Below are 25730 nucleotides of genomic sequence, written 5' to 3'. Positions count from 1 at the left end.
AAGTCTCCCATGACTTCCTTGCTGGGGAGGGGGCCGAATTCGGGGAAAAGGCGGGGAACTGCACTCCTGCCTGAGGCCTGTCTGCGCCAGCACCAGCTCGCCACACCTAGCAGTGCGCCTTCCTGTGGCCTCGCGACCCACAGCCCAGAACGACCCCTACCCAAGGGGATCAGCTGGGCTGGCCATGGAATCCGCGGAACTGGGTTAATGGAGATGCAGCGTGGCAGTGCAGGCCGGCCGCGCATGCGCGGAGGCTGCGCCTGCTCTTCCCGGACCCTGGGCTTCTCTGTCTTCTTGCTTCCCCTCCGTCCCCTTTCCTCTCCTCCCCTTCCCGGATCACAGCTCCTCCCTCCCCGCAGCGCTCCTCCTGATTCCAGCCGTAGACCTTTCTGATGTTCCTTTGCTCCGGCTGGAGGTTATGGGTAAGGAGCGCTGGGAGCGCTGGAGGTGGGGTGGTTGGAAGCCTGGTGGGGTCCCCGTTAACATCCCAGGGATGCAGGCTGGCCAGCTAGATTTAGCCGTTAAATTTGAATTTCAAAGAAAAATGAAAAAAATTAAGTATAAGCATATTCACATTGAAAATTTATTTAAAATGTTTGTATGGAATTTAAATTTACCCAGCCATCCTGTTTCTCTGGCAACACAAAACAAGACCATAGAGAAGACAACTTTTTGGGAATGAGTTCATTAATTCAGCAGCTACTGAGGAAGGCTTTTGAACATTAGACCCAGAGGAAGGAGACAGTGAGGAGGCCCTGGCTGCAAGGCAGGGAGGGCGGGGCCCCAGAGCGCCCTGCTCACAGTACCAGGATATGCCTGCTTGAATGGACACAAGTCCCCCGATGTAGCTGATCTGGTCCAACATCTGGTTTCAGAGCTCCTTGGCCCCTGAGGGGCAAATGTCCCATCTCCTGTCTGTTGGGATAGGGAAGGTTAGAGGGTTCATCCTGAGCCAGGGAGGGCAGAGGAGTGGTGGACTTCCCTGGCCCTAGTTATCAGGAAGATCAAGGAACTCCAGGTCCTGCCTACATCCTTTTTCTGCTGTTCCTGAGTCCCACGTGGGTGGCTCACCTTCTTGGGGGGTGGAGTTGGATACTGAGTGGTGATAGTTGGTTGGCATCACAAGAGGCCCCTGAAGGCAGCTTGGGGGAGGGGGTGGGCAGAAATACTGGGGGATATCCTGGGCCCTCTGCCTCAGTCTTTTCTTCTATAAAATGGGTCAGAAGTGGCCCTAATGCTGCCTAGACTCAGACATCCTGACTGTCATCCCCACCCACCTTAGATAAGTGCAGTGCCAAAGAGTAGATGGGCTCTGCTGTGAGGCTGCAGTGTGGTGTCAGCTCACCCCTCCTTGTCTGACTTTGGGCCACCCCAAGGGGGACAGGGCTACCCGAGGCTTCTGCTGTGAACATTAAATCCTTAAGTATCATGCTTTCAGTACTGTTACAATAAAAAAATTGTGTGAAATGTAGGAACAATAAAACTGGATTTTTTTTAATTTTTTGCAAAAAGGGGCTGGGAAGGTGGCTCAGTGGTAGAGCGCTTGCCTTGCATGCATGAGGCCCTGGGTTCAAGTCCTCAGCACCACATAAGCAAAAAGAAAAAAGCCGGAAGTGGCGTTGTGGCTCAAGTGGTAGAGTGCTAGCCTTGAGCTGAAGAGCTGAGGGACAGTGCCCAGGCCCAGAGTTCAAGCCCCATGACCGGACCCCCCCCCAAAAATAAATTCTTGCAAAAAAAGAGAGCAGATTTCCCTGGAGTAGTCAAGAGTTGGGGTGCTGACTGACTGCCTGTCAGCAGCCAGTGAGCACCTTTACTTGAGTCATCTCCTCTTCACTGGTTGGTGAAGGCAGGTGTCCTGTCTACAGGATGACCAGTACAGGTGCTGACAATGGACAGATGAGAGGGACTGCAGAGACTAGGGAAGAGGGTGTACGCACCTGGGGCCCCTCAGGCTGATCTGGAGCATGAAGTGAAGCTGAAGGAGGCAGGCAGGCTTTGGTGACCAGGAGAAGTGGTCCAAGTGTCCACTGAAGGATGTGCTTCACTGTTTAAATAATTTCATGAGCTGTAAGGAATGAGCAGGAACTATGCCTGGTCCCCTCGGTGAGGGAGTTGCCTGTCAAATCCCCAGTGGCTAAGTGCAGGACCTGTGCTTAGACTGGTTCAGACTTCCCTGGTGTCTCTGGATGTCAAAGCAGCACCAAATACTGACCTAAAATTTAGGCCTTACACCACTGCCTCATACTAAATAATGCCACAGGTTGGCAGTGAAGGAGAAGTTAATTCACAAAGCTGAGCGCTAGAGATAGTTCTCATTCTCATTTAGGGCACCGGGAGTGGCTGCAAGAACATGGAGGAAATACAATATGGGCCTCTGCTATGTGGCCCTACGTGGGTTCTGGACACACTGTCCAGACCCCAGCAGGCAGGGTCATTGCGTGTGATTGACAAGTCACTCAGAGGTCACAGCTTCATCGTGGCAGCCTTCCTGTGCAGAGAGCATGGTGCAACCACATTGATTTTCAGGATCCCTCCAGAGCCTCTCTGCCTTTCTTTGTGCCAGTGGGGTGTCAGGCAGCAGCAGGACAGGCACACAGGCACCCCTGCCTCATGGTGGTTGCTGGCTGACACTGTCATGGTAATTGCTAGTTACTTTCTTAAAACAAAAGCCACAGCCAGAGCTGCCTTTTTCTATCTCCTCCGCCTGTGTCCTCTAGCCTCAGGTGGCTGCAAGGTCTGGATGGGTGTTCTCTGAGACCCCATTCTAGTGGTCCAGCAGGAGGGGGTGTCTGCTTCCACTGCTTCTAGCATCTATCTCTGCCTCTACCTGGCCTCCCTGCATCTGCACATGCATGGAGAATTGGGGTGACAAGATAATAAATAACCTTGCCTTGTGGAGTGCAGAGAGTCTCTCCTGGGCCTGCCCTAAAGCCATACCAGAACTAGCACTCAGCAGGCAGGCAGGGCAGAATTGGGAATAATTTTCCTTTCAGAAGGAGTAGCCAGGACCTGCCTGTGACCTTCATTCAGCCCCAGCACCAGCTGTACTCTGAGATTGGTCAAGCAGGCCTGCCATGTGGCCAGAGATGACCAGTGTGCAGGCTGGTTTAATTCCATGTGAACCAGCCACAGGAATCAGGGGGCTGCCACAAGCCCTTGCCTGGTTGATATTTTTTATTTCCTTTTTTTTCTTTTTGATGAGGTTTGAACTCAGGGAATTGAGATTACTAGGTAGGTGTTCTACCACTTGAGCCACACTCCCATCCTTTTTTTGCTTTACTTTTAAGATAGGGCCTCATGACCCTCCTGCCTATGCCTCCCAGTAGCTGGGATTATAGGTATAAACCACCATACCTTGCTTTTTTTTTTCTTTTGGTCAGTTATGGGGCTTGAATTCTGGGCTTGGGAGCTGTCCCTCAGCTCTTCAGCTCAAGACTACCACTTGAGCCACAGCACCACTTCCTGTTTTCTGGTGGTTAATTGAAGATAAGAGTCTCACAGACTTTCCTGCCTGGGCTGGCTTTGAACTGTGGTCCTCAGTCTCAACCTCCTGAATAGCTAGGATTACAGGCGTGAGCCACTGGTTCCCAGCTCAGGACGTTCTTTTAATCCAACCTGTTGGCTTTCTATCAAAAAGGGTGGGCTGCAGGGTTCCTGAGTACACTTGCTTGAGTGTGAACATGGTGTTAAGCTCGGTGGTGGGTCAGGATGTGTGAGGCAAGCACATGTGTGTGGGTCTGTGGGGCCTGATCATGCTCAGAATGCACCTCGTGGTCGTGTGATTTGAACATATTGGTATTTCTAAGATTCTTGGGAGCTCTTGGGCTGTGAGATGCAGGAGCTGAGAAAGACAGTGCTGGTCACAGGGGGACCGTGGTCTTGCCAATTGCTGAAGAGACAAGGAGTAAGGCCCTGACCCCACTGTGGCCTGGAATGCTGGACAGGTGCAGGCTTCTTGGGGAACAAGAAGAGGAGGGCCAAACCTGGGGTAGAGGCACTCCCGCTATGGATCTCCTCCTCTGGATGAGGTAGGACTGGTTGCCCAGCCTCAGTAGTGATCTCTGTCCCCCTGCCACTTAGTAGGCAGGGGCTGAGTGCTGGAATGTGGCCTGGCCATCAGGACATCTCCAGGCAGCATGCAGGTAGGCCAACATCTCTCAGCCTTGAGGATGTTGGCTTTGGTCTCAAACTTGTAATAGCTAGCTTGGCTTGGGAGATTGGGGCTCTGGAAGCTGAGGTCAGGCTCTCCCAGCCACCTGTGCCCAGGCCAGGGTGATGGGGACAGGCCCTCCTACTGACCGACTGACTGGGTCCACATTCTCAGGTCCCCTCTCCAGTCACACTGCATATCCTTGAGAGCCACTCTCAGGGCCTGGGCCCCACCTCTACTGCTGGCAGGTGGTCCCTGGGAATGAGGTCTGTGGTATCACTAGTGGCCTCCCAGGGCTTCCAGAGGGCAATGGGGACATCCTTGAGCATCCGTCATGCACCAGGCACATGTACCCTCTGCAAATGATTTTGTGATCAGTCCAAAGCATTCCCTTGGGACCCCGAACTGTCATTGTTCCTCTCATCCAGATGATGCTGGTGGAGGGAGGGGATGGGAGAACAGTTCCAGGCCACATGGCAGGTGAAGACTCAGAACTGAAGCAGCTCCAGGTGGGCTCTGGTCTTAGGTGACCATGTTTGGGGCTACTTTCACTCAGCTTCCTCCTGGTTCCCATAGTTCCAGAGACCCAAAACATGCTTGGGGGCTAACAGAAGGCAGCCCCTCCTTTCCAGTGGGCCTCCTGTCTCTTTCCTGCCCCTCCTCTGCTCCACCCAGACTCCTCCCTTGACAGCCTGCAGCTGGGTGCCACCCACATTCCTCCTGTCCCCTGCTCACTGGCTCCTCTCACACGCCACCCCCATCCCCACCCCTGCCAGGGAGCAAGGAGGTGGCATAAGGATGGAGGATGGTGCCCATGGCCTGGGGTAGGCATGGAAACCTCTACCAACATCACCTGTACCTCCCTCCCACCAAGACCCTCATGGCTTCAGAGAAAGGAAGAGGAAATGATGGAGTGAGTAGCAGGGATTTACTAAAAAATGTCACCTCAGTTCGTCCTTTGGAGCCTGATGCCATGGCCACCAGGTACCATTCTCATTGGACATGAGAATTCCTGGGTATTGCAAGGTGGCTGCCATTCCTGCCCCCTCCCAGCCCCCTATTCCTGGCCTCTCAGGACATCCTTAGAATTAAACAGATTATCACCTGAAATATGTGCAGAACAGATGGTGCCTGTCGTGTGGCGATGCTCCAGAAGGATGGATCACATGCTCTGTGGCACCTTGGGGCAGCTCCTGCCTGTGCCTGTCACCTTTAAGAAAGTGGCAGATAAGAGAAGTCCACTGCCCTCCCTGAGCCCTGCAAGCATCACACCAAGGCCTCCCACGCCTGTGGTTCAGCACTGGCCATTCCCTGGGACCCATGGTTCCATGCATCAGTGATAACTTGAGCTTTAGTTTATGTGATGTCCTGGTGGGTGTAACCAAGTGCTGCCCTGCCTGTGACACCAGGAGTGCTTTGCTTTGCTCCAGCCTCAGCAAGTGTATGACCCAGGCTGTCTGTATGACACAGACTCTCTGTTTTTCAGACTACTGTGGGGAGAGGGAAAAGGGGAGCCTTGTCATCAGGCCTTTGACTGCTTCCCTCATGCCAACATTGGGGTATGTCACCTTCCTCTATAAGCACTGGCTTTGCTAGCCCCCCCCACGGTGGTATCTGAAGGAGTAAGCAGGGTTCCTGAGTTGGAGGGGGGGAGGCTGCGGGTACCAGCAATCACTGGCCCCTACCCCCCAGAGGAGCAGAGGACACAGACCAAGGACCCCTCACAGAGCCCGTGAGCCTGGAGGAAAGACCTTGGCTTTGAGGCCCAGTGAGCACCTGCTCTGTATGGTGTGTGGGAGTGCCTTTGGTGGGAGCTACTGACACCCTGCCATGAGTCAGTGTGTGGGTGTGCAGGGCTCGGCTGGGGCTACTTCCCTTCCCCATCGCTTGGTGGCCCCAAGCCTTTCAGGTGTGCCAGCGTTGGGTCCCACGCACTCTGCTGACCTTGAAGCACCTGGCAGAGCAGACAGCTGAGCAGGCCAGGACTCCACACTTGAGATGGGGGCGGTGTCACCTAGAAAAGCTCCAGGGCCTCGGCATTCCTGAGGGTGGATCTCAGGAGGTAGTGCTTTTCATTAGAATTCAGGCAGGCGGGTAGATAATTGTAGGCTCCAGTTTAGTTTGATCTTTGAGTAAAATTGTGGGGCTTTTTTTGGTATTTTTGTTTTTTTTTAATCTGTGCTTTTATGGGGATATAAATGAGTGCTGTATTGTATCTGTGGGGTATTTTCTCTGGTAGGAGCATTAAATAGCGCATCTTTTGCTGGAATTTCTCTAGGTCAGCCTCCTCAGGAAGCAGGGGTTTGTGTGTGTGTGTGTGTGTGTGTGTGTGTGTGTGTGTGTTTCACCATCAAAGAGAAGGTTAGACATTTAGTCTTCTTCCTACCTTGATCTTGCAAGGCCCTCCCTGTGGCCCACAGTAGGAGATGCTTAGGTGCCTTTGGGAACAAGAGCTGGAGTGCATTTTGCATTTGAAGGAGAGGGAGGCAGGACTTCTGGTCATTCCACATAAACTTCTCCTGTCCCTCCTCCAGGTGCCAGGCACCAGTACTTCCACAAAGGCTGGTGAAGAAACAGATGGGAGCTGGGTGCGCAAGGCAGGAAGTTTGAGGGCCTGTCCAGTGGGAAGAGGGAGAGCCCACTGGATGAGCTCCAGGGAATGTGTATGTCTGCAGGCATATATGGAAGAGCATTTGTATATGTATCCCACAACCCTATATCATATAACACCCATCTCAGGACAGATGACTCCTGAGATGACTTGGCCAGGCCTTCCTGCAGATGGACAGGGACCAGACTTCAGCCTGGCTTGGACACCTTCTAGGCATCCTTTGTAAACTGGCACCTGCTGAGAGGTCTGAGGAGTTCCCTTGGTGAGGAAAGTGCCCCCCCCCACCATGGACTTGATTGGCAGATTAATTATGTGCTTGCCTTCTGGCAGGCATGGGGGCAATGGACACTAGTGCCTCTGCCTGGTCTCGGCGGGAGGCAGGCGCTGTCCTTGGTGCTGAAAATCCTCTTGCCTTTCTCTTGGCTATGTTGTACTGTAGTGGGAGGCTGTGTTCAAGGCTACAGTGGGAGTGGGAAGGGGCAGCCTGGGAACTCTGCCCCCTTGCTACACCACATTCTGGCATGTGACTAGACCCCATGGAGCTCTCTCCTTCTGTCACAAGTGGGCTTCTGCTTTTTTGGCTTTCACAATCTCCATTAGCTTTTTAAAAGCCTCTTTGGCACCTTTGTTTGAAATATAAAACTTATGACTAAATAAATTGATCCATTTTTGGAACCCCCATGGAGAAAGTTCCTGAGGAACACCAGTTCCTGGGAACTGGGGATCCCAGTGTCTGCTAGCTGGGGTCTCTACAACTCCTCTGTCCAGGGCCACTCTAAGGCTTGTGCCATTGAGAGTGGTATAAGCAGGTAAGCAGATGTGTTGTTCTGCAGAATCCACCATTGCCACAGAAGAATGACTTTGACTCCAAGAGAAAGCTTCAAAGAGTATGGAATCAAGGCAAATAAGTGAAGGAGTAAATCTGCAGCACTGTTTATTCTTTCAATCAAGCGGGGAAACTTTCAGCCTAGAGTTAATCTACCCACTGCCTCCCATAGGTGTCCCTGCCCCAGGTGCTACCACTTGTGGCTCGGAGGTGCCCATACCTAGCAGGTGAAGTCAGCCTGAAGGGTGCCCCAGGGCCAGGCCATGGGTGGGCATGTCCTTTGGCTTGGGGTTGGTGACTGCTGCACATCCTTGTGGAGCTATCTTGCCATGGCTGCTGTGAATCCTCAGCTACTGGGGCACAAGGTGATGCCTTGTCCTTTTCTGTCCCCAGATCACCAGAAGCTGGAGAGAGAGGCTCGGATCTGTCGCCTGCTGAAGCATTCCAACATTGGTGAGTGGCCCCAAGGTGGTATGTCTGAGATTCACTGGCTGAATACCTGGCAAGAGTGCCTAGAAGCCTGGGCTGGCCTCATCTCTAGCATTAGGGAGTCTGGTCCTATCAAGAAGGGGAGGGCATTTGGCAAGTGAACCACCTGTCAGCCCTGCCTGCCTGTGTCTGGGTTAGATGGGAGCCAAGATTTTCATGGGGCATTGATCCCCCAGAAAACCTAGCTGCTCTGCATGCCAGCTCCTTCCTGGAGGGGTCCTGAGCTGGGTCATACATGCAGTTCCAGTCCCTGCAGAGACCCAGGGGTGCAGACCCTGGGCAGTCGGCTCAGATTTCCTAGGTCACTGGGTTCTGCTCATGCTTTGCCTTCCTGCTATACATGTGCACACATGCATGTGCACAAGCACACACGCATCTGTGTCTAACTCTGGCCCTCTGAGGACAGCTGGAAAGGGGTGGAGCCCAAGTGCCCCCTCTCCCTTAAAATTAGAGATGCTCTGCCTCCTCCCAGGTACCTGGTAGGAGGAGCCAAGATGACTCATAGGGGCAGGAGCACTGGTATGAACTGTAGAGACCCTCTTTTCTGACACAGCCTGCTTGTGTAAACCAAGACCTTGATGGAAGCCCACCACACGCTCCTGGGCAGACTTCCCATTTGTGACATCATGTAAATGATGCTTACTCCATACAGTTGATTCATGTGTATGTTAGTGATCTGCACCACAGAGCAAATGACATCAAAGCCCTTACCACCTAACACAGGTGCACTGGAGAGCCATTTGGACAGCTTGGCAGGCTTTCATATACCTATGGGGGAGCTAGTGAAAACACATGTGTGGGGCTTTTGTCCAAAAAATATTGAGGCCTACGCCAGGCATAGATGACTAATTTCTATAGTCCCAGGAGGCTGAGATCTGAGATTCATGGTTTAAAGCTAGCTTGGGCAGGAAAGTCTAGGAGACTCTTTTCCCTAATTAATTACCAAGATAGCTGGAAATGGAGCCATGGCTCAAGTGCAAGAGCATTAGATTTGAGCACAAAATCTCAGCAACAACACTCAGGCTGTGAGTTCAAACATCAGGACCAACACACACACACACACACACACACACACACACACACAATTACTGAAGCCAAGGCTGGTGACTCATGATTGTGATCCCAGATACATCTAATAGTTATTCCTTTGTCCCTTGGAACCTCTTTGCCCATGAAAAGCTTTCCCTGCTCAGTCAGGGAAAAAGGAAGCCTAGTAGCAGGGAACAGAATGAGGGACCCTGTCCCCCACCCCTCCCATAGAAGACTGAAAGCAGTGTATCAGCCTGGGTATGATTTTACTCTGTCTTCTGATCCAGGGCTTCCCAACAGGACTTGGAAGACACTGCTGGGACCTTATTTTTGCCACCTCTGGATGCCATCAGTGTTACTTGCCTGCTGTTTTTATTTAAATAGATTTTGTGACAATTCACTCTTTTGCTCAGGCCAGTCTGTGAATTCACAGGTGTAATGTGCTAGTTAGGTTTTCTTCTAAATCATTAAATTAAGCACCTATTTTTAAAATGTTTTTAAAAAACCCAAAACACACAAAAAAACAACGTTTTATAGCCAGGCACCAGTGACTCCCAGGAGGCTGAGATCTGAGGATTGTGCTTCAAAGACAGCCAAGGCAGGAAAATCTGTGAAACTCCTATCTCCAATTAACTACCAAAAAGCCTGAAATGGAACTATGGCTTAAGTGGTAGAGACTAGTCTTGAGCAAAATGCTCAGGGATGGGGCTGGGAAGGTGGCTTAGTGGTAAAGCACTTGCCTTGCATGCATGAGGCCCTGGTTTCAATTCCTCAGCACCATATAAACAAAAAGAAAAAAAGCTGGAAGTGGCACTGTGGCTCAAGTGGTAGAGTGATAGCCTTGAGCTGAAGAGCTGAGGGACAGCGCCCAGGCCGAGTTCAGGCCCCACGACCGGATCCAAAAAAAAAAAAAAAAATGCTCAGGGATAGCACCCAAGCTCTGAGTTCAAGCCTCAGGACCAGCACACCTGTGCACATGCACACACACACATACACGCACACATTTTATAAAAAGTGTCCAGATGCACACTGCCTGGACTCCCCACACAGAGCCCCAGTAGCTCCTTCACATTATAGGCTCTGCTGCCTTATAAGGAGACAGGATATACCTCAAGTCCTGCCCATCTCTGGCAGGCCAGAGAACAGTACCTGAAGGCCTGCAAATTCTGCCTGCAGCCCATTCTTCCTGTACCAGGAAGAAAAGAGGTTGCTTAGTAAACTACTTAAACACCCCAGACTCTGCCTTTGAGGGCTCCAAGAGATAGATGAGGGAAGGCCCCTCCTCCTCATGGTTCCCCAGAACCTTCTCTGTTCCCAGCAAGCAGGAGGAGGAGTGAAACTTGGCTCAACTCTAGGGATTTCCCATGCAGGCACTGGAAGGAGGCTACCAGAGGGTACTCACTGTATCTTAGGGAGACACTGGCCAGTCTGGGTGGAGTGGTGAATGAGGCCCTGGGACCAAGGAAGGCAGAAGTCAGCCAGAGAGGAGATGCGAGGAGGTGAAGCCCTGACACAGGTTCATAAGCCTATTCTTGCTGGAGGCATCAGCCTGGGCCAGGTCAGTGTTGGCTCCCAGACAGCCCCAGGGGAAGAGAACTACCCTTGTCCGAGGAAGCTGAAAGGACATGGGCCCTGAACGAATGGGCTAGGGAAAGTAAGGAAGAAGCTGTACCTGGATCTGGGAAATGGAGTACGAAATGAGGAAGGCCCAGGCCTCATATGTCTTTGCTAGGCCAGTGCTGTTGTCCAGATCCATAGCTTTCTGTCCCGGATTTGAGAAGCAGCCTAGGTCCCTAAGTGGCCCCAGATCCTGGTACTGCAACTCAGTTACATGGGATTCCTTACACTCAGATGACAGTAGTGACAATGATAATAACTGGGTTTGCTTAGTGCTCACCATATCCTGTGAGTTTCATCATCACCATGGCTCATGAGTAGGTGCTTTTATCCCATTTCACAAAGGAGTAGACAGGCTCAGTGCTGTGTTTCTACTGTGGTCCAAGTCACATAGCCAGCATAGTGGCCTGAGGTACATGGCTCTGCATTTCGTGGTCTGTGGCAGGACTCAGGGCTACCCTGCCCTCAGGGCTTGGAGGCCTTTGTGCCTGAGGTGTAGATGCTGTGAGAAAAGCCATTGGTCTGGAGCTACTGGAGCCCAGCAATCTGTTAGGCAAAGCCTAAGCCCCAGAGACCAGATCAAAATTCCTGGGTGGGAGGACTGTCAGGCTGGGTCCTGAGAGGGCCCTGGAAGCCAGCTAGAAACTAGGACAACATGACCGGGTCCCAAGAACAGGCTGAAACTGTGTAGACTATTTGTGCCTGAGGCCCTGGGGGCTGCAGGACCAAGGAGAAGCTGGAAGCTCTTCACCCTTAACCACTTATGGCTCAGTTTTTAGTGCTGAGAAACAATGAGACCACCAAGATCAGCCTGCTGGGGTCCCAAGAAACAGAGAGGCCAAGGCCAGTGCAGTATGAGCACTTTAGCCAGACTAACCCTTGCATCCACATCCCTCTCCACCTTTTGTGGGCTGTGTGACTTTCAGCTCATTACTCAGCCTCCCTGTGCCACTCATCTGTAGCCACGCAGGGTGGTTGGCAGGTTAATTGCAAAGTGCTCAGAGCAGCCCAGGCATTTGGTGAGCACTCGGTGCCTGTTGTCTTTCCAGCAAAGGGAAGACTCAGAATGTGGAAGAAAGAGCAGGGTACAATGTGAGTCATTCTTGGGAGCTCCTTTCTGCTTGGTGCAGACGAGGGAGCTGTCCTGTGCTGAGACTGCCCTGCTGCCCCCTCAGTCCTTCCTCTGTTTGCTTTTGTGCTCCTTGCATCCTCTCAAGCTCCTGTCCTGCACCAGGCAAGGTCTAGAGCCCTGAAGCAAACAGACTTTGGTATGCAGTGTAAAAGCAAGGGCACTGAGGAGAGGAAGATAATGGTGCCCCACACCCTCTGGCCTGAGGTTCTGAAATTGAAACTTAGGATCTGATCCTTTAGGTGTTGCTGCACCAGGCAGCCTGTCCCCATGCTGAGGGCGGGGGGAGGGGGCGGGAGGGGAGGGAGCACTCTCTCTAAGCAGTCACACTGATTGGTGTGTGCCTGGGTGGGGTGGAGGGTGGGTGTGTCCAGGGCTACCAGCACACATCTAATGGCTTCTCTCCCCCACAGTGCGTCTCCATGACAGCATCTCTGAGGAGGGTTTCCACTATCTGGTCTTCGATCTGTAAGTGCCAGAGTTAAGGATTCCCAGCCCCAGTCTGGCCTCCCTTAACTCTCCTTGGCTTTGCACTGGTCTAATGGCTTCCTGTGGGGTAGAGCAGATATCCTGGGTGCCTCCCATCCCCCCACCACCACGCAAAAGGCCAGTGGGAGTGAGAGAAGAGGGAGGATCAGAGGGAGCATTCACCTTCCTTCTCTAGGGCCCTCATGCTGGCTGATGTGGGTGTGTTGCCCACGTGCATGTGTGCACATGTGTGGATGTGCTGAAGTGTGTGGGTGCCTAAGTGTGTGAAGGAAGGAGAGCATGTGTGTGGGAGTGGCATACTGGGTCTGTGCATATGTGTGAATGTATGTTTGCACATGTGTTAGGAGTGATTTGTGGGGATAGATGCATGTATGATTGTGTGCCTGGTTGTGCTGTGTGTGTGCTTGCACATGGACGCACAGGCACACACACAGTAGCTGAGCAAGAAGGCATCTAGAGCCAGTGCCGCCTCGCACTTCCTGCTGGATTTAGAAGCGATGATCTCACCTCCCTCACTCTTGACAGCTCCCACCAAGCACTGCTATATTTAGCTGTCCGTGAATGAAGGCTGCTTCAGGACCCTGGGCTAGATGGGGGCCCATGGGCCTTGGCCTGCCCTTACGGCCTGCAGACCACACAGCCAGGGAAGCCGGATACTGTTGCCATGGTAACCACAGCCTCCCACAGCTGCCCTTGAGCAATAAGCAAACGATGACAGGAAGTACTTCCTAGAAGCTGCCTCTCAGCCTCAAAGAACAGCTGCTCAGGCTGTGGGGTGTGCAAGCCTGAGGAGCCTCCACCCACAAGGGATCCTCTGGTCTAGAGAGTCCAGGCTGTATCTGCAGGGGCTTGGTTGCCTTCAGGCACCCCTTTTCCAGACCCTGTCTGGAATTGGGTAATTAGGACTGACCCAAGCTCAGCTACAGCTTCCCAGCTGAGGTTACACCCTGAAACTGCCTGGAGGCTGGTGGGCTTGCTGAGTTCCCTGGGTACGCTGGACCTCTTTTCCCAAGATGTGGAGAGGCCTCTGGATAGAGGGTGGCCCTGTCCAGGGCTCCTAATAGCCAACCTATGGCTGCAGGTGCTCCAGGTGCTGTGTAAATGTGTGCACATGCATGTCGGGGCTGCAGCAGCCCAGGCCAGGTAGATGTAGAAGCTGGAAGTGGTGAGTCCTGAGGGCCCGCATATCCTTCTCCTCAACTTGCAGCGCAATAGAGTTCGGGACTAGCATCTCCTTCCAGAGGCTTTGAGGCCCTTTGGAAGTTTGGGGGTCTGTGTCAAGGGTTCAGGGGCTGGATCTGGACATGGAAGAGGCTTCCATGTGGGTCAGGCTGCTGCCCCTCATAGGAAGTGGAGGGGCAGGTATGGGCACGTGCATGTGGTCCTGACATTGCTGTTTCTGCTTTGGGCATGGCATGCTGACACTGAAGCCATGTGGCTGGCCAGGTCCAGTTCAGGTCTTGTAATCCCAGGACCACTGCTCCAAGACTGCCACCCCTCAGGTAGCCCTGTTAAGGGCCACAGTTCCCTCAGAGACAAAGTGAGACCTTAGAAGGTCCTTAGTCTGAGGGACTTTGGGGACCTCAGCGTGATCATTGGGGTGGATTTAGCCTGGAGCAAGGGCATACTAACACCAGCACTTCCTTGCTTTGTTTTTCTCCAATACTGAGACCCAGTCTCCATTCCTTTGGGTCACTCCTGCCAAGGACCTCATTAGCCCTGAAGGCTAGACACAGCTCTAGACTGGGGGATTTGAGACCAGCGGGGGAGGGGAGGAGAATCTTCTTAGACCTAGAACTAGTCACAATGTGGGCATAAGACAGGAGAGCCCAGCTGAAATTCCCATGCTACCCACTCTGTAGAAGTCTCTTCTGTCTGTCTCTTAAACTCAGTGTGTGGTACAATGGTGAGGACAGAGATACCAAAGGTCGTGTGAGAAAGTGAGTACTTGGGATGTTGTTAGCCCTGAGTTATGATAGCAGTAGGGTGGAAGTGGTGACAGAGATGATGGTGATGGTGATATGGTGATAACAGTGATGGAGGTAGTGATGGTGATAATGGTAGTAGTGTGGTAATGGTAATAGATGGTAATAATAGTGATGGTAGTAATGGTGGTGGTAGTGGTGGTGGTGGAGATGGTGATGGAAGTGGTGGTGGTGGTGGTGATGGTGGAAATGATGATGGTGATGACAGCAATGTGGCCATGTGCTTTCCCTTCAGGGTCACTGGTGGGGAGCTCTTTGAAGACATTGTAGCAAGAGAGTACTACAGTGAGGCTGATGCCAGGTAAGTTCAGGGCCTCATACCACCTTGTCCCACCCTCCTCACCCTCAGCCCCTCCTCCCTCAGCCAACCCTTACCTCCTGTCACCCACCCGGCCCTCATGGAGGGTGCTGGCGGGAAATGCCCCCTGCTCTGTTGCCCTGGGTGCTACAAAGAGCTGCCTGGAGCAGTTGCAGCTGGTATGGCTTTGACTCAAACAGAGGCATGGCCTCAGGGAAGTTTTTATGTTTTGTAAAACAGCCTGGAAGTGCAGCCCCTGGGAACACAGGAGGAGGATGTTTTTTTCTGTTTTACCCTGCCTCAACAAGTGTCCCTCCCCACAAAATGGAGGATCAGTGCCTGCCCAGGAGGGGCTTAGGCGCAGAGGGGCTGCTGGGTGAGCCAGAATGGCTGTCTTCCCAGATCAGTGGCCACTTAGCCAGGAAGCTGGGCAGCCTTACTAGACCGCCTCAGTCTGTCTCTGACAAACATGCAGTGCCCCCTGGTGGCCATGATGCCTCCTGCAGGCCAGGCCTGCAGCAGAAGTCCTACCTGCCTAGACACTCTTCCTGCCACAGGTGCAGGAAGGGAAAAGCCAGGTATTCTCAGGTGCTTAAGCTGTTGGGGTCTCAGGAATCTTTGGAGCATTACAATAGAGGAGGAAGGAATAACCCTATATCCCCTGCTAGGGCTCTCCTACCAGCAGGTGATCCCCAAATTCCCCTAGGGATATTGAATTCCAATGTGGGGGTGTCTTGGGTGCTTGAGGTCCCCTGAACCCAGGCCAGAAGAGATGGGGCTCCATCTCACAGCATGCTTTTTGTTTCTTCCCACACATTCTCTGCTTCTCTGGGGCTTGGGGCTCCAATGATGGCTAACCGGTAGTTAGATTGTGCAGTGGGGTGAGCAACCTGAGTGAAGGGAGTGCCAATACCCAGGCAGATATTTTGGAGGCAGAGCTACACGGAAGAGATGGGGCATGAGGGAGCTCTGTGGAGAGGCCCCCCCTGAGCTGGTCCTGCAGGTGAGACAGGCCAGTGACCATAGGGCAGCACCTCCACCATTGTGCTGGCTGAGCCCAGGGCCTGCAAGGAGGGAGAATCATGGCAGCCGGGATTCAGACTCCTGGTGGCCTCAACTAATGCCTCAGGTAGTGTTGCCTGGAGTCTGACTTGGAGATCCCTATGGGTTGTACCCAGTGGCAAAGAGGGGGAGTTTGACTTTCCAGAATGGAAAACTACCACTGACTGGAGTCAAAATTGCTAACAAAGAAGACCAGGCCCCAGGTGGCATGGACCAGAAGCTCTGGACCAAACGCAGTGGGAGGGACACTCCTAATAGTCACAGATCTGGCCCTGCAGGTGTGTTGGAGGCTCTAGGTGCCTGCCAACCACTTGAACCTCTCAGGAAGAAGAAAAAACAAAAGAGGAGTGACTGTTAGAAATGAACCCACTTCTAACCAAGACTGGAAGTTTGGAGTTTGTGGGAAAACTCAGGGGTGTCCAAGTCTTCCATAAAACAGGAAAAGCAAAGTTAAAACTCTTCAGAACCTACTTTAAAAATAAAAAAAAGTAAAAAAGAAAACCCTTAGAAGCTGTGCGCAATGGTACATACCTGTAGTCCTAGCTACTCAGGAGGCTGAATTGAGCCCAGGAGTTCAAGATCAAACCGATTAACAAACCAAAATCAAAACAAATCAAAATCTCATTGGAGTTCCTGAGAACCTAGACTATGAGAACGACATCTGGTACCTGGCTCATATTTAGAATGACTCTTGGGAATGAATCTGACCACAGAATTAACTTCCAAGCTGCTCAGAACATGACAGACAGCCCTAAGGGGCCAGCCCTGCCCAGGGAAGGTGGCATCATATTAGTTGAAGATGGAGATCATGGCCAGAGCAGCATGAAGAAAGGTCCCTGGAGAGTAGGCATTTCCCAGGTGGCTGCTCATGGCTTGGGAAGGTGTTCTGGCCAGTATAGATCTCCTTAGTCTGGCATACCCCTGGACACAAGGCTCCTGGAGAGCCGTGGCCTGCCTTATTCATGAACATTGTGATCCTATTAGCGTGGATTCAAAGCATGACAAGAGGGCCAAGTGAGGGGGAGAGAACTGATCTCAACACCAGGGGTCACTCTGTGTGTACACCTGGAACAGTCTGGCACTGTTCTGGGTCCTGTACCACTAAAGGGGAGCCGGTGAGGACAGGGGAGTGGGGCTGGACAGCACACAGAGCCATTGCACATTGGCTTTTAGTCATGGAGACTTCCTGGAGAGCAATGGTTTCCAGTTCTGGGCCAGAGTTTCAGCCAAGACCTGAGGCTGGCTGAGCCCTGGTGGCTTACTCCTATAATCCCAGCCACTCTGGAGGTTGAGATCTGAGGGTCCAGGTTTGAAGTCAGTCTGAGCAGACAAATCTGAATCTTATTTCTAACCAGTAAAAATCCAGAAGTGAATGATAGGAATGATATTGTCCAAGAAGAAATGTTCTTATCACCTGATTTATGAAATCGTGACCCTTGTACAACTCCTGAATAACAAAAATAAAATTATACACACACACACACACACACAAACACACAAAGCCAGAAGTGGAGGTATGGCTCAAATGGTAGAGTGTTAGCCTTGACTAATTCTCTAGTGTGTGAGGCCCTGAATTCAAGCCCCAGTACCAGCACACACACAGACACACACACTGGAGGAAGCTCACCCAGCAAAGTACTAATTTCCATCAGCACAGTGTAGGGAGTGCAGAGAAGAGCCTGGGCTCCTGCCAGTGTCCAGAGAGGTGACACTTTCTGATAACCATAGACTCTACCCAAATTTCTGCACAAGAAGAGTGCCCCAGATAGAGGGAAGGCTGGCCGGCCAGTAAGCCTGTGCCAGCAGCAAAGATGGATTAAAGATTAAGTCTTGTAGTCAAAACCAGAGGCCCATGGTCTTCACAGCTGTCAGGATAGACCAAGGCCCATAGTGACCACAGCTCTGCAAAGCAGTGCACAGGGACTAGCAGCTGCTAGGAGGATCAGGAGGAGCCGCTTCACTTTGTAGGTCAGAGAAAGTCTGTCCTGGGCAGCCTGTGGCAGAGGACTTGGGCTCAGACATGTTTACCCAACATGGAGCTGTCCCCAGGGATTGGGGGCTAGATTGCACCCTATAGGGCTTATGCCTGGCTCCAGGGAGAGGAGAGCTCAGGCCACACACATAGCCTTTTGTGTTGAAGCACAAGTATGGGAAGGTGGCCTGAAGACAGCTGCGAAAGAGCCTTCCCCAGCAGGCATGTCCTGGAAGGACCTGAGACGATGGCTGGCTGGGGCCTGTATATGGCCCCTTAACCCTCAGGGTCTGAGCTAACTAACAGGTAAAGCTGTGCTAGCTAATGTGGAAGCCATGAGGCAACATGTTTGCATTTGTTTACAAGGAAATAATACATCTATTAGCGCATTATTGCTGCTCCTGAGTGGGCAGAGCCTGGGCCTGCACATATCTGTGCACCATGACCCCCTGCCCATGCCTGCTGGGCCCTTCCCTGCCTCAGTCTCCCTGCCTCCTTGCTCCCAGAGCTCATCTGGGGGCAAGCCTGCCTTGCAGAGTATAGGTCAGCCTGGCTTCTCTGCCCATAGCTCAGAGTCAGCCTGAGTCTGGGGAGGGTCAAACTGGGAGGGAGAGTGTGTTCCCAGAAAGTCACTTTTTGTGAGTCTAGCACTACCTCCTGAGCAGCACAACCATCCTCCCTTGTGCCTCCGGCTGCTCCTCCATTCCCACCATCCCAGCGCCATCCACCTAACCTGCCTGCTGTTTGCCACAGTCACTGCATCCAGCAGATCCTGGAGGCTGTACTCCACTGTCACCAGATGGGGGTTGTCCATAGAGACCTCAAGGTGAGTTTCCCCCATGTGGCAGGTGTTTATCATCCCCACCTGCATGCTGTGTTAAAGGAGGTGAGGGGAAAGTGGAGTGTGGGTAAATGTGCACAGCGTGGGCTTGCATGGAGACCAAGTGTGCATATGTACATGTGTATTGTACATGCCTGTTGTGAGAAACACATGGCCAAGCTTGAAGAATAGACTCAGATACACAAAGTACAGTGAAAGTAAGATTTTAATGGTTAATAGAAGTCTTGCGAGATGGAGTATCTGGTAGGCAGGCACATCCAAAGCAGTTTCTGTGGGCATTTTACTCTCCTCCCCTGATTCCTCATTGGCAGAGAACTATGGACTGTACATTCACAGTCTCATTTTGTTCCATGGGATTATTTGAATACATGCACCTCTTTGTACAAGTGAGCTTTGGTTGTTTCCATCTTTTCATATTCTCTTGTGGCAGGAAGGCTTCTCTGGGTTTGTGCGTTCTGGCATGTACACAGTTTTTACTTATTCTCATTTCATTGTGCTCCATCCTTCCTCCTGCTAGTTGGCCTCTTTCTTTCTTTCTTTCTTTCTTCTTTCTTTTTTTTTGTCGGTCGTGGGGCTTGAACTCTGGGTCTGAACGCTGTCCCTCAGCTCTCTTCAGCTCAAGGCTACTGCTCTACCACTTGAGCTATAGCACCACTTCTGGTTTTCTGGTGGTTTATTGGAGATAAGAGTTTCACGGACTTTCCTGCCCGGGCTGGCTTTGAACCTCAATCCTCAGATCTCAGCCTCCTGAGTAGCTAGGATTACAGGCGTGAGCCACCAACACCCAGCCTAGTTGGCCCCTTTCTAACATCCTATTGACCTACCCTGTTTGTCTAGGAATCTGACAGGTACATAAACTTTGCAATAAACCACTAGGTCATTGCGCAAGCAAGTTCCTTAGAAACTTTCCACTAAGGGTCTTTAAGGCCTTGCCTTGAAAATGGACCACCACTAATTTTATTTCTAACACTATATATAGGGCTATATTTACATGCATGTACACTGAGGCAAGTGTGCATGTACATGAGTATACAGATTGAGGTTGCATTGTACATGTGTGTACACGTCTGTGGGATGTCTGCATATCCTGTCCAGTCTCTCTTGAGCTGGGGCTGATAGCCTGTCAACAAATGCACAATCAGGGTCTCTCTTTCTGGACTTCCATCGAGATGCATCCCTGGTAGGTGGGCACACAGGTGACAGAGGGCTACTGGGGACAGTGTGGTGACAGCAGGCAACTACATCAACCCCTTTCGTCACTCCCTGCTGCCTAGAGATGGACTGTAGGCTCCAGGTTCTGTGTAAAAGATTTGTCAGCCCCAGGACACAGGAAAGCTGCAGCCTCTCAGAAGCCTCTGCATGTGGGAGCCTGATGAGCCTGGGGTCCCGGCCCTTGGTTGCCTTGGCAAAGTCAGGATGATAGGGCCAAGTGTGCCAGGCCTATGGCCAGGAAGAAGGAGAATTCTAGGGGGACACCCCCACCCCCTGGCATGCAGCATGGACCCTGCTTGCTCTGCAGGTGTCAGCCAGAGCCCTGGGAAGCTCTGCTCTGTCTGTGGCAACTGAGCGCTTATCTTTGAAATGCACATCTCTCCATGTGGGACTGATACACTTCCAGTTCAAGGACCATGCTTGCACCATTTAAAATCTTGGAGAATGTAGGCCCATGTTAAGAAAGCAGTGGCTTGTAGGACACAGTGTGATGAGAGCAGTCTATGAGAGGAAGGAAAAGGAAGCTGCAAGGCTGCCTGGGAGGCAGGGTATCCTCTGGTGGTCAGGGATGAGGGAAGCCAGAAGCAGTAAGCTCCCTTGCAGACTTTAAGCACTGTGGGGCACCTCAAGGACCAGGAGATAGCGCAGCCACAGGACCAGGCAGCTGGACAGGAAGGTAGGGGAAGCATCACTCCCAGCCAGACTAGAGGCAGCTTCTGCAGGATAGGGTCTGAATTGAGTAACAGCACTGCTCCCAGGGAGCTTTGAGTAATCTGTCTTTCCTTACCATGGGTGCAGACAAGAGGTGGTTGGGGCAGAAACCTCCCTTCTACTCTGCGTGCTAGTGCTGGCCAGAGCCAGGTGGTACTTGGGACTCTGCCTGGCATGTGGGTATCCTTGGCATGTGGACAAGCCTGGAGGGCCATGGAAGCAGGAAGGGCTGAGGCCCTCAGTAATGTCTTCCCCAACCCCCCACCTTGCACTATTAAGAAAAGGGAGGCTGCACCAGAGTAGTGCTTCCACCAGGGGGAGCCCCAGCCCTGCAAGCATTGCAGAGTTGAATGGCCTGCCCCCCTGGGGAAGTGGGAGCTCACACAGAAGAGTGAGCTGGAGCTTTTAGTCCCAGACTTCTGTTCTGGGATATAGGGGATCCAAGCTATGGTTGAGAGCCAGCTTCCCTCTGAAAAGCTGCTATCCTTGTCCCCATGGGGATTCAAGCAGTAGAGTACAGGCTTAGGGCTCAGCCATGCCTGAGATGTCCATGTGAGGGGGCATGCGGTGTTAGACAGGTAGACTGTTGTTCTGCAAACTGCTGTCATCTCTGTCTTGTGACTGCCTTGGGTGTAAACGCCACTCCCTCATGGCTGCCACCTTGCTGTAGCCCGAGAACCTGCTCCTGGCTAGCAAGTGCAAAGGGGCCGCCGTGAAGCTGGCAGACTTTGGCCTGGCCATCGAGGTTCAGGGGGACCAGCAGGCATGGTTTGGTAAGTTCCCTGATGGGGAGGGAAGAGGGTGCTGGCAGCTCTGTGCAGTCCTTCATGGCCTCTTCTCCTTCCATAGGGTTTGCGGGCACACCAGGTTACCTGTCTCCTGAGGTCCTGCGGAAGGAGGCATATGGCAAGCCTGTGGATATCTGGGCATGTGGTGAGACTCGTGTGTGGAATGGGTGGGTGGCACGTGTTTGGCAGCATTTCAGGGCATTTCTAGGCTTACTAGCTCCGTTCTGGAGTGTGTAGGTGGCTGGCTTATCCTGCCCTGGGTCAGAGCAGCATGGCCAGGAATGAAGGGACTGGGGCCTGGCAAGGCTACTCCTTGCACATGGTCTCCCCTGGGCAGAGGCTAGCCTGTCTGGGCACCCTGGTGAAATAGGTTGCATATAAAGCAGGAAGGGTTGTTTGTACCATCCTACCAATATGTCTGCTGTTGGAGAGGAGTAAAGGGACATGGAGGACCCCAGGGCCCTGCTGCTCACAGCCCTGTCCACAGGGGTGATCCTGTACATCCTGCTGGTGGGCTACCCACCGTTCTGGGACGAGGACCAGCACAAGCTGTACCAGCAGATCAAGGCTGGGGCCTATGACGTGAGTGCATGCACTGGGGGGGGGGGGAAGGGAAGGTCTTCTGAGGCCATGCCCTGACTGCTTCTCCTGACCCTGGCCTGAGAATACTTCAGCCTCTTGGGACATTTTACATCCACAGTTCCCGTCCCCTGAGTGGGACACCGTCACCCCCGAGGCCAAAAACCTCATCAACCAGATGCTGACCATCAACCCCGCCAAGCGCATCACGGCCCACGAGGCCCTGAAGCATCCATGGGTCTGCGTAAGTCGTCCCTCAGCCTGGCGGGCGTGGTGAGGGCCCTGAGATGGATTCGGGTTTCTCTGGGTGTTCTTGTGGTCTTTGGCCTGGGAGACACTGACAGCTTTTGAGGGCAGAGCAGTCTGTGAGGGACCTCAGCTGGTCCTTTCCCCCTTGGCTGAGACTTCCTTGGGGACAGCTTGTTGCTGTTGGTGACCTCCCCTTTCCCCACAGCAACGCTCCACAGTGGCCTCCATGATGCACAGACAAGAGACTGTGGAATGTCTGAAGAAATTCAATGCCAGGAGGAAGCTCAAGGTGAGGCACCATTCAGCCCCCACCACTGCTGTACAATCTGTCCCCATGAACCCTGGGCTGAGGTGTCAGCAACACCTGCATTGACCCAGTGGCAGTGCTCATTCTTAAATCCCAGACCAGAAGAGTCTAACGCTGCAAACTGCCCAAAGTGTTCTTGTGGCCCTGGTGTGGACTTGGCTCCAGGCACAGAGCCAGCCCCTCCTGATTGCTAAGGCAGCTCCTAAAGGAGGCCTGGCCCACAGCTGGTTGATAAGGAGTAGAGACAAATGCTGTTCTTGTGGGCAATGAAAATCAGGAAGGGAGGTGAACAGGGCTGGTCTTGATGGTCACTGTCTGATCAAGTCTGCCATCTTCAAAGATCCTTGGTGCCAAGGGCAAGGCCAGGCCTTTTGCCTGACTGGTTCTCCCCGCCACCCCCTAAAAAAACAAAACAAAACAAAACTTCCAAGGAGCAGGGAACGGAAGCACTAAGGGGAGAGTCAGAGGGGCTGCTATGGTAACAAAGGAAGTTCTCGGGTCTTAGGATCTTGGTACCATGGTTAGTGGTCCTGGGTGTGCTTTGTGGATGGAGGCAATCTATCTTACTGCAATGTTGGGCTCCTGGAACTCACCACTTGCAAGGTTGAGCTTGCAAGCTAGAGGGCAGGGGTCTTCTGGCCAGAAGCCAGCAGGGGGTGCTAACAGGCAGTCCTGGCTCTGTCTCTCCCCAGGGGGCCATCCTCACCACCATGCTGGCCACCAGGAATTTCTCAGGTGAGATGCTCTTCTCCAGGGAGGATCCAGTGTCACCCTTGTCCAGCAGGTGGCGCATGGCAGAACGCCCCTTCTGTCATTCCCTCGGCCCCTCTCCACCAAGCTGGCCTGCGCCAGCCTCTGCCCTCAGCTCCAAGACTCACTTGCCCAGCAGGCCTCTTTGGTCCCCTTCTTGGGCAGCCAGCCACCAGCCACCAGGCTCTGCTAGTGCCTGCCCTGTCTCCGTCATGTTGGGTCTTGTGTCCTTCACCTGATGCCCCAGTGTCTCTGCTGCCCACCACCTGGCCTGCCACGTGTGTCTGCGCAGGCGTCTGTCGGGCAGCCCTGTGGCCCCCTTGTTTCCGGTGCTGTGAGTTGGGGGGGGGAGTGTGAGTCGGTGCACAGGCATCCCTTGTGAGTCGCGGACAAGCTTCCTACCCTGGTTGCTCAGGGTGGATAGTGGGAAGATGAAGTCTTGAGGGTCTACTGGAGACCTCCAGGGCCTAGGGCGCTGCAGGCCCATCCAGGGCACAGCATTGGCCCCAGTGCCCAGACAGCTTTGCCTGTGGCTTCTTCGTCGTCCGACACTAAGTGTGTAAAGCGTCTGTGGTCGTCCTTCCTTGTCCGTCTGCCTCTGGCACCCCCCCCCCCGCCCCCTTCCTGTTACTTTGCTGTGATGCTGTACTGCCGGGTCACATCAATACTAATGGGACTGTCCTGTCTGCTGTATGCCCAGTACACCTCCCCCCACTGGGCACAAGAAGCCCCACCGGGGTGTTCTAAGGAGAAAGGAGGCAAAGGCTTTTCGTTGTCAATCGGCCCAGTCTTGTTTCACTCTCCTGAGAAAGGGATTCTGGAGCCATCTGCCACCTAAACTTTAACTCTAATCTTCTTCTGCTTCCTTTGTCTCTTCTCTTTCCCCACCTCGCCCCTCACCCCGTCTGTGTCCACCCCCTCCCTCCCTTCGTCTCTAACCTGGTGCTAACAGTGGGCAGACAGACCACCGCTCCAGCCACAATGTCCACCGCGGCCTCCGGCACCACCATGGGGCTGGTGGAACAAGGTAGATGTGTCTTGCCCAGTGTCCACCCGCTCCTGCCCCTCCCTCCTGTTGGCATGCAGCCCCCCTGCTGCACGCAGCTGCTGGCCAGGCCCCCCAGAGCCACCCCAGAGGCTGGCAGGTCCCCCGGGAGCCCTGCTCCCACCATGGTCACAGCTCAGCAAAGTGTACTCAAGGGCAGGGAGGCAGCCCCCCTCCACCCCAGTTTCATCATCATAAGAAGAGGACTAGGTAGGCAGCCTCATTTGGCTGAGTCTCTGGCTCCTGGCCTCTAGGGTTTAGGAGTCTAGAGACACTTGGACTTCACAAGGAACCACAGGGTCTTCTGCTGGGGGTTCTGGATCTGGAAGGGTAGCTGAGGTGGGGGGTGCTGCCTCGAGGGAGCAGTAAGACCCATGGTTGGTCCTTCCCTCAGGGCAGGCGGAGCTGGTGGTCTGCTGCAGAGTTTCCATATCCTGTGTACCCGAGTGCGGGTGAGGGCCGCTTCAATGTCCAGGCAACTTTGAAGGCCTCTTCTCACAGCTTCTTTTCTAGAGACCCTTTTCACTTGGTCCAACACCCACAACGGGGAGAGAGGATTGCCCACCTGCTCCTTCTGACAGTGTGGGCAGACTCCCCTTGGGAGCTGGGCTTAGATCCTCTGAGATGTAGGTGGCTCTAAGATGTCTTCATGGGCTTTTAGCCACCACCTCCCCTGAGGAATGACACAAGTTTAGGATGGCCACCAAGCACACAGCACTAGCCCAGGTCGCTCCCAAACCTAGTTAGTTTCCTGTCGCACCCCCAGTGGTGGCTGAGGGCTGAGTGTGGAGATGACTCCACCTCACAATCCCTACAGCCAAGGCTGGGCTTCACAGCCAGCAGGGCCCTCCTGAGGGAGACCTGGGCAGTCCTGGGAGAGGCCTGTGTTCCCTACACAACCAGGGGATAGGCCACATTTGACAGCCTTTTTGAAGTCTGTATGGGAGTGAGGGAGGGGCTGAGTTAGGAAAAGGTGAAGCAAGTGACCCTGGGAAGGTCCCAGGGGACAGTGACGTGAGACAGGCTACTTCTGAGCCATGTCCTGCCCAGGGTTCCTGCTGCAACACCCGCCTGCCTGCACAGTGAGCAAGGGGCCACGGTGCATGAGGCCACCTGCATGCGTGGCTCTGCCCCAGATACTGAGAAATACACCATCCTGGAGGGTGATCATTGCATGTGGTGGAGCCCAGCATGGATGCCCAGGGTGACCAGCTAGGGGGTGAGGCAGAGGTGGAGCTGAAGGTCCCAGCCACACTCCACAAAGACATGAGTCCCGAATCTCCCTTTTCCATGCCTCTGTCACACATCCTTGCATGGCAGAGCCCCTTGCTCAGCAGGGAAATCCTTATTGTGGTGTGCTGTCCTTCCCTAATTAAGCAGGCATGAGATCTACGGTGACCCCTAGCAGCTAGGGCAACTGTGGCTCCACCTGAGCAGCTGGCAATAAGCAGTACGGGAGGGGGTGAGGTGAGGGGGAGGAGTCACCAGCCTGTGGAGTCCCCCTCCCAGGTGTCTGGGATCCTATACTTGCTGCGTCCACCTTGGCTCCGGCTGCGCCTTATAAATGCTTTTAACTGGAAACACCATGAAG

General features: G+C 53.2%; 1 protein-coding gene across 1 annotated transcript in view; it reads left to right on the top strand.

The window, feature by feature from the left end:
- Positions 1-25730, top strand: part of Camk2b (calcium/calmodulin-dependent protein kinase II beta) — an 85827-nt gene that overhangs the window by 45186 nt on the left and 14911 nt on the right. Inside the window, exons 3-13 of the mRNA XM_013032935.1 lie at positions 7981-8040; positions 12265-12319; positions 14561-14626; positions 18411-18483; positions 21092-21194; positions 21271-21354; positions 21697-21791; positions 21910-22032; positions 22243-22326; positions 23037-23079; positions 24047-24121. Coding sequence (XP_012888389.1) covers positions 7981-8040; positions 12265-12319; positions 14561-14626; positions 18411-18483; positions 21092-21194; positions 21271-21354; positions 21697-21791; positions 21910-22032; positions 22243-22326; positions 23037-23079; positions 24047-24121 — 861 coding nt within the window. The remainder of the gene's footprint in view (positions 1-7980; positions 8041-12264; positions 12320-14560; positions 14627-18410; positions 18484-21091; positions 21195-21270; positions 21355-21696; positions 21792-21909; positions 22033-22242; positions 22327-23036; positions 23080-24046; positions 24122-25730) is intronic.

Source organism: Dipodomys ordii, unplaced genomic scaffold, assembly GCF_000151885.1.
Source record: "Dipodomys ordii isolate 6190 unplaced genomic scaffold, Dord_2.0 Scaffold160, whole genome shotgun sequence".
Lineage (NCBI taxonomy): Eukaryota > Metazoa > Chordata > Mammalia > Rodentia > Heteromyidae > Dipodomys > Dipodomys ordii.
Note: the sequence above shows the minus strand (reverse complement) of the source record. Positions and strands in the feature narration are given on the sequence as shown.